This window comes from Penaeus vannamei, unplaced genomic scaffold, assembly GCF_042767895.1.
Source record: "Penaeus vannamei isolate JL-2024 unplaced genomic scaffold, ASM4276789v1 unanchor4899, whole genome shotgun sequence".
Classification (NCBI taxonomy): Eukaryota; Metazoa; Arthropoda; class Malacostraca; order Decapoda; family Penaeidae; genus Penaeus; species Penaeus vannamei.
The window spans coordinates 5,001-14,014 of NW_027217878.1; the positions used below are offsets into that span (position 1 = coordinate 5,001).

General features: G+C 48.8%; 1 protein-coding gene across 1 annotated transcript; it reads left to right on the plus strand.

The window, feature by feature from the left end:
* Positions 1–538: 538 nt before the first annotated feature.
* Positions 539–6,665, plus strand: LOC113817297 (trichohyalin; the record flags this gene model as incomplete). Its single annotated transcript, XM_070120373.1, is given in 2 exon segments — positions 539–817; positions 1,237–6,665. Coding segments are annotated over 2 exon segments (1,764 nt in total), but the record flags the coding sequence as incomplete, so codon positions are not given.
* Positions 6,666–9,014: the final 2,349 nt, after the last annotated feature.

Here is a 9,014-nt window from a genome sequence, read left to right on the forward strand (position 1 = left end):
CCTAATTCTCCACCCCTTCTCTGCCTCTCCCTTTTCTCCAACCCCTGCTCCCTCTCCCTCCATCACTCATCCCCCTCATCCCTCTCCCTCCCTCTCCCTCCATCACTCACCATCACCTCTTCCTCCCTCTTCCCCTTCTCACCCTCTCCCTCCATCACTCACCCCCTCTGCCCCGTCCTTCCCTCTCCCTCCATCACTCACCCCCCTCTTCCCTCTCCCTCCCCCTCCCTCCATCACTCACCACCTTTCTCCCTTTTCCCTCCATCACACACCCTCTGCCCCGTCCTTCCCTCTCCCTCCACCACTCACCCCCTCTGCCCCGTCCCTCCCTCTCCCTCCATCACTCACCCCCCTCTTCCCTCTCCCTCCCCCTCTCTCCACCACTCACCCCCTCTGCCCCGTCCCTCCCTCTCCCTGCATCACTCACCCCCCTCTTCCCTCTCCCTCCTCCTCCCTCCATCACTCACCCCCTCTGCCCCGTCCCTCCCTCTCCCTCCACCACTCACCCCCCTCTCCCCTCTCTCTCCCTCCCCCGCAGCTCATGACCAGCATGAACGAAGACCTGAACCGCCGCTACGGGGTGGTGGACGGCGAGGCGCTCTACCCGCGCCACGGTTCCAGTCCGGTCGAGCAGCTGAACAGCACCGGCAGCAGCAGCGGTCACCACCCTCACCACCACTCGCAGCACCAGCAGCAGCACAGCACCAGCGAGTCGGAGCAGCACCCGAACCATCATCACCACCATCACCACCAGGCTGCCTCTGCTGGTAGCAAGGCGGGAGTCTCGCCCGCGGGATGGCAGCACAGCATCTTCCAGGTAGCGGGATTTTTTTCGTTTTTTTTCGTTCGCTTCTTTTTTCTTGGTCTTTTTTTGGTGTTTGAGTTTTTTTTTTCAATTTGTATGTTGGTTCGGTTTGTGTTTTTTTGTTTTCTTGTTTTTTTTGTTATTGTTTTTGTTATGATTTTCGGTTGCTTTGGTAGCAATATTTGATTGAAGGGGAAATGACTGTTCAGTAGGGGGAAAATAATATAAAATATAGGTTTGATGATGCAATATATGGCAATTGTATGGTCTGTCTTGCGTAACCCTGTCGCTTGGTCCTCCTATTCCAGCTTACAACACGGCGATCAGCGAGCACCGTCTGCGGTCTCATCTGATGCAGATTTATTAATGTGTTATCCCCCCCCCCCCCACCTAATATTGCCGCCCCCCACTGACGTGCCCCTCTCCCCCAGGAGTGCCCCCCGTCCGGTGCGGCCGCCTACTCGCGCGACCCCTGCGCGGCGGACGGCCACCTGTCCAGCGAGGAGGCGGCGCAGCGGCGGCAGAAAGCGGCGGCCAAGATCAAGAAGGAGTACCGGCGCCTCAAGCGGGAGAACATGACGGAGGAGGAGATCCGCGCGCAGCGGGCGCTCATGGCGGCGCTGTGCAGGATGCGGAGGCAGCTCCGGCAGGAGAGCATGAGCGAGGAGGAGCTCCGGGCGCGGCGGGCGGCGGCAGCGGCGGCCCAGAGGGAGCTGCGACGCCGCGCGCGGGAGAACATGTCGCCGGAGGAACTGGCGGCGCACCGCGCCATGGTGGCGGCGGCACAGCGGGAGCTGAGGCGGCGCGCGAGGGAGCGCATGACGGAGGAGGAGCTGAGGGAGCACCGGGCGGCGGTGGCGGCGGCGCAGAGGGAGCTGCGGCGCCGCGCGCAGGAGAGGATGTCTGAGGAGGAGCTCAAGCAGCGGCGCGCGGCCGTGGCGGCGGCTCAGCGCGAGCTGCGCAAGCGGGCGCGCGAGAGCATGACGGAGGAGCAGCTGATGGAGCACAAGGCGGCCATCGCGGCCGCACAGCGCGAGCTGCGGCGCCGCGCCAGGGAGAAGATGACCGAGGAGGAGCTGAAGGCACGGCGCGCGGCGGTGGCGGCGGCGCAGAGGGAGTTGCGCAAGCGCGCCCGCGAGAACATGACGGAGGAACAGCTGCGAGAACACAAGGCCGCTATCGCAGCAGCGCAGCGGGAGGCGCGGCGGAGGGAGCGGGAGAAGATGTCTGACGAGGAGCTGCGGGCGCGACGTGCGGCCGCCGCGCAGGCCCGGCGGGAGCTGCGGCGCCGCGAGAGGGAGAAGATGAGCGACGACGAGCTGAAGGCGCACCGGGCGGCGGTGGCGGCGGCGGCGGCGGCGCGGCGGGCGCGGCGCCAGTCTATCCCGGAGACCGTGCCGAAGGAGGAGGAGCCGTCGCAGGACCACCTGGACGCGTACCGCCTGCAGCTGGAGGACCTGTCGCGGGTGGAGCCGGCCGTGGCGCAGCCCGGCGACGACTACCAGGTGCGGGAGCACATGTCACGGCCCGAGCAGGCGCTGCCGCCGCCCGTCAACGCCTACCACCCGCATCACGGCAGCGTGGCCCGCCTGGAGCAGCCGCTGCAGCAGCCCGTGGACAACTACCACCTGCACCTGGAGAACCTGTCCCGCATGGAGCACCACCCGCTGCCGCACCCCATGATGGACGCCTACCACCGCCACGAGGGCCTGGCCAGGGTGGAGCAGCAGCTGCACCGCCCCGTCGACGCCTACCAGTTCCCGCTGGGGAGCCTCTCGCGGGTGGAGCACCCTCACGCGCATCACCCCGGGGCGCAGCAGCCGGCGTGGATGACCGACCCGCGGCTGCAGGGCTCCAACGCCCTCGTGGCCCACCTGCCGCTGCCCGTGAAGGAGGCCGACACGGGCGACGGCTGAGCCCGCGATCCCGAGGGCGCCACGGCAGAAGACGACGACGACGACGACAAGTGACCCTCACCTCGCGGGGCGGGTGTCGGCCAGCGGGACCGTCGTGGTGGCTTCGAGGAGACGCCGGATAGTAGCAACAACAAACCAGATGCGGATAGTAATTACTGATACAATCCACTTAGTTGTGCGGTTTCCAAGCACTGCACAGATTAGTGGGACGAGACATTACTCATGATCTGAATAAGTTTTTATTTGTTCCCTCCTGTCATGAAACGAAGAAGTGACCGCATTCATGACCCCGAGGTCAAGGGAATGGAGAAGAGACAAAATGGTTAAAGGGAAAGGAAGAAAAACGGAAATCCTTATGAAGAGGAAAAGGGAAGGAAAAGACGAGTCACAAAAATTTGTGATAGTGCGGGAAATGGGTGGATGTGTGGTGCCATTATTCATTCATTCATAAACAAACTCATGTCCATGAAAACACACATACGCCTGCTCTCGCGCACGTCCACATACACGTTCACACGCAATACAAGTGCATGTCTACTAGCACGTGCACTTACATGTATAAATGCACTTACACATACGCATACATCGTCATATACTTACTCTTACACACACACACACACATATTCACGTACATGCCACACAGACATACGAATGTATGTGCGTGTGTGTGGGGATGGGGGGTAAGCAGATATAGAGAATATATGTATATATATATATATATATATATATATATATATATATATATATATATATATATATATATATATATATATATATATATATATATATATATATATATATATATATATATATATTGAAAGTGGGTAGGTAAGCAGATAGATGGAATGGTATATATTTAGAAATATAAGTAGGTAGGTAGAGAGAGAGAGAGAGAGAGAGAGAGAGAGAGAGAGAGAGAGAGAGAGAGAGAGAGAGAGAGAGAGAGAGAGAGAGAGAGAGAGAGAGAGAGAGAGAGAGAGAATGGGGGTACAGTAACCTCTCTCCATTCCCTTCACTACGGATACAAAGCACTGAACAGAAAGTGAAACCAGGGAGAGAAGGAAAAAATCAAACTTCATTTTTGTTCATACCCTTCCTGAGGAACTTTTACTTGTGACAATTGAACTCCGAGAAAGCTAGAACATTTGGGGAAACTTTGAACTGTAATGCTCTCTGTGATTACATGCTCCCATTCCCCATTTTCTTTACCAGACATAAACAAACAAGTTCGATGTAGAACTGACTAATATTCCCGTTTCTTAAAACATTAAAACAACACTTTGGTGGTTTCTCAAAACGGAGAAAGTGCAATGCTAATCTAACGTCCTTCAGACACTATACTGGTTAAAACTCGAGTGTTAATCAGTTTTCCTAAGTGTAAACGACTATTTAAAGTAAAAAAAAAAAAAAAAAACTATATATTCAAAATCATCTGCCAGAGTCAAATAGAGGTACAGAATGCCACGACAGCTGTTATGAAACATTTTTCGAAGCACGTTTCAGATATCCCAGAGGAAACTAAAAACCGAGGTGATGATTCTAATTGTCGAAGCTTCAGTCACTTCACATACGGGACGTTCAACTGCGACTGTGCGAATAATATGACCGGAATCATGCGTGCGAATAGTAGGGCAGACGCATTTAAAAACAAATCATGACTCGAAGAAAGTTAAAAGGAGTTATTTCGAGCTAGATGGAGGAGCAGTGTGTTTAGTAGATATCAGGACTTTTTTTTTTTTTGGCTAAGGTTTTGATGTCTAAATCAATTATCCAAGTTTTCAGAACTTGATGGAAAGGATGACTTACACACTAACATACCCATACCCACAACCACAACTACAACCACCCCTACACTCACAGGCACAGATACTCCCGCACCCCTACATACAATGGCAGATCCAGCAGGTTTCTCCCCCGTGAAAAATTGCGCCATTCCAGTGCGAAAGTACAGAAATACAACAATGTAAACATTTGACACAGAATTGGATGTCAAAAAAAAAAAAAAAAAAAAAAAAAAAAAAAACGCGCGCGCGCGCACACACACACACACACACACACACACACACACACACACACACACACACACACACACACACACACACACACACACACACACACACACACACACACACACACACACACACACACACACACACACTCACGCGCGCGCACACGCGCACACAAATACATACAATACATGCACGTAATCATTTCTTGTGTAGAGGAGGGAGGGTAAATAGGTAGGAATTAGGGCCAATGTAAGAGCAAAAATAACGCAGAATAAAGCCTTGCATCCACAACGAAGGGGAACAATAATGCAATAAAGGCATCCGTTCCACGTAATCATATCTGAACGAACCTCCAAAAACAACAACAACCTCAACAACACACTGCCTTCCCTCTCGAAAAACTCGGCCAAGGCAGCCAGGAAGTAATCAGCTGCGCGTGGAAGCAGTTTCGAGCCCGTGTGTTTACTCCGCTCCGGCCAGACTGTGGAAGTCGGTGCAGCGACGTTCAGTGCAGCTGTAGACTCGTCGTTCCGTGATCACTATCCTCGACTGCATTGTGAGGCCGAGAGAGAGAGAGTGCAGTTGAAAGGAAGCCGATTTGAAGGAACCCGGTGAATTATTGCCTTTTTTTATTTATATATCGTATTTTTTCGGCATCATTTTTTTCTGGTATTGTTTACATCCATATTCTCCCAGCCATATATACACAAGGTCATGACTATAATACAATGATTCTGGATGTACCTGGAAATGGCATTTAATTTTTGTTTTGATTTTCCCCCTCTTTGTTGGACTTATCGCAAATGACGTAGAGTAGAAATGGCGGGAAAACCAAGCCGAGAGTACAGCCTATTGCTTCAAGCTTCAGGGTAGATGAGAGTGATAACTGACAGGACGCTGTTTCCTAAAGCAATGCCACGATTCTTGACTTCCGTTTCTTAGCTGGCCCGTCTGTCTCGCGGGCTTTCTCCTCTCTGCTTTTACGTCTCTGTCTTTGTGTCTCCGTTTCTCTTTGAATTCATCTTTAGCTCTATCTCTCCGTCTTTGTCTCTTGTTTCTATCTTTATCGTTGGCTTTAGTTTATTTCAAATTGTGTCTCTTCCTATTCCTCTTCCTCATCCTCTCCCTCTCCGGCCCCCCTTCTTTCTTTCTTGCTCTTTCTGCTTCTCCTTATTTCTTTCCTCCTTTTCTCTCTCTTTCACTTTCTCTCTCTCTCTCTTTCACTTTCACTTCCACTCTCTCTCTTTCTCTTTCACTTTGTCTCTCTCTCTCTCTTTCACTTTCACTTTCTCTCTCTCTTTCACTTTCACTTTCTCTTTCTCTCTCTCACTTTCACTTTCTCTCTCTCTCTCTCTCTCTCTCTCTCTCTCTCTCTCTCTCTCTCTCTCTCTCTCTCTCTCTCTCTCTCTCTCTCTCTCTCTCTCTCTCTCTCTCTCTGCCTTTCACTTTCTCTCTTTCTTTCTTTACTGGTCAAGAAAAAAAAATAGTAAGTCGATTGCATCGGCTGATTAAGCTTGAGTTTTAGATGAGTTCTATTGTTAGATTGAAAATTGCAATTATGAAAATAATGCTTTTATTGTCAGCTCCTGCTAGGTTGTAGGTAGATGAAAAAGGTGTAAATAAATATAAATATGAAATAGATATCGATATAGATATATAGTTTTCATTAATGTTATAGTAGTAATTAAAGATAGTGATGAACGTTGTTATTTGACATTTATTGACTGAAATAAAAGTGATCAATTACCACAATTTTGACAACTTTATATAAAAAAAATGTGTTCGATTATTTGTGTATTCATACGTTTATAGAATATCTGTGAGGGATTCTTGAAGGTTTGTCTTCAAGCTTCTTGTTCTAAAAGAAGCTATTTTGAGTAAATCTTGCGACGAAAACTGTAATGAATGTAACCCAAAGTAAACGTTTATTGTGCACTGAAATATTATTTGTAATGAGGTTAATTATGTAAAAGTTACAATTACTGTTAAATCCCAAACAGTAGTATGGGGTTTATCATCAAATGCATCAAATGGTTTGAACAAAGTTGAAAATATCCCAATTTAAAATGGAAAGAGACAAAGGAAAATGGAAATGTAACACCGTCTGGGGGAGAAAGTATGAAGGGTATTAAAGGTGTTGCATTTGGGGAAATACCAGGGGGGAGGTGAGGGGGGGGGTGAGTCAAGTCGCTTTGAGTTGGAAGAAATTAAATAGAAAAAAATTATTAAGGTCTCAAAAGAGTGAATGACTAAGAGTTGTGTGCGTAAGTTATGAGATTTTGTACATTCCATCTGGAATTTTCTTATTCTTTTGTTTCATTTCTTTTCCTTTATTTTTTTTCTTTTTCTCGTATTCTTCCTTCTTCCATTTCTCCTCCGAAATGAATGACTTTTTTCCAGTTCGTTTTTTTTCGTCTTGTTCTTTCCCTTTTCTTTCTTCTTTCTCCATCTCTGTCTTCTCTTCCCCCATCCGCCTGTTCTCCTTCTCTATCTGTTTCCATTCCTCTTCATTTGCCTCCTTCACCTCCTCTTTCGTCTCCTCCGTCTTTTCATCCGTCGCTCCCTCTTCCACGTTCGTCTTCTTTGCATCTACACCTTCACCTCCTTCTCTTCTTCCTCTTCCTCTTCCTGTTTGCTAGTCTTTTATTTTATTTGATGTCTGATTGTTTAATTAATAAGTAGAAGTAGAATAATTGTAAAATAAACGCACGTTTTGTGCTGATAATGAAAATGAGGTGAGAAAAGACAGTGAAAGTTGTGATTAACTAGGAAAATAGCTACGATGAGGATGAAGATGATGATGATGATGAAGCAATAATAATAGTTATGATGATTATGATACTAGTAATAATCCCCCATGTTCATTTTTGGGCGGGGGATGCGCGACGGAGACAGACGCGAATACCTTGCACGTCGTCGTGGAGGCCTTAGGAGACGGAGACTTTACTCCTAGGGATTGCCCCTACGTTGGGCTTCGGGCCTCGACTCAACTAATTTTGCTTGGTCTTTTCTTCTCCTTTCGTCGTCTTATCATCTTCGCCCCCTCAGTCCCATTCCTAAGGTGTGAGAGCCGTGTGGAGAGAATGAAAGGCTGGCTTTGTGTCAGTCACGAACGGCCTCCAGGAGCCATGGGGACGGTATTCCCTTGGTTAATCACTTAGCCCTTACCCCTTATGGGGGCCCTGAGGGGTAGACCGTTTCTTTTCCCCTTTTTATCCAGGCTCACCATGGCCAATAATGAAGATTCTTTGCCCTTAATAGGGGCATTAAGGCTTGCCACTTCATCAATTAGCTTATCTGAAATCGATTTTGGTGGTTCTCCAACCCCTGCACCTCCTTTGACCACGGCTCCAACCACTGATACTAATATCATCTCGACGTTTACTGAGAAGTCTATCCATTCTGAACCAACCACCCAGGTTATTATTCAACCTTTAGAATGCACTCCTTCCTCCCAATATGTTTCTCTCTATATACCCCCTCTATCCTCACTCATTTCCATGACCATGTCTCCATTCATTCCTCCAGCATTCATGTTTACACTGACGGTTCCAAATCCATCTCAGGAGCTGGATTCGCAGTAACATCCCCAAACTGCACTTTCAAATACACCCTCCCTCCTGAATCTAGTGTCCTTACTACAGAACTATATGCACTCCTTTTTGCCTTGAGACGCATGTACTCATCCCCCTCTTCCTCTTTTACTATTTTTACTGACTCCCGTAACTCTTTAACCCTCATAAAGTCTATACACTCGACCAATCCCCTTGTCTGTAAGATCCAGAACTGGTTGTTCTATCTATCCACACGTCACAAATCTGTCAGATTTTGCTGGGTACCCAGCCATGTTGGAATCCCTGACAATGAACTCTTGCACGCTATGCCACAATGTCCACATCACTTCATCTACGCTTCCCACATATTCCAGCTACGGATTATTACCCCCACTTTAAAACCTTGTGTACCCGATGGCAATCTTTTTGGTCAAGACTCCAAAACAATAAATTACATACTGTAAAACCATCAATCTCCTCTTGGTCAGCTCCATTTCACAAAAACAGACGTTGGGAGACGGCCCTCGCACGCTTACGTATTGGCCACACTCGCCTAACACACGCCTATCTAATGTCACGCTCAGACCCGCCCCTATGTCCTCTATGTAACGTCCCTCTTTCAGTTCCACACATTCTCTTGTCCTGTCCACGCTTTAATACAGCACGTACCTCTGCATTTCCACACCTATCCTCCCTTCACCGACCTCCCAACATATCAGACATCCTTACA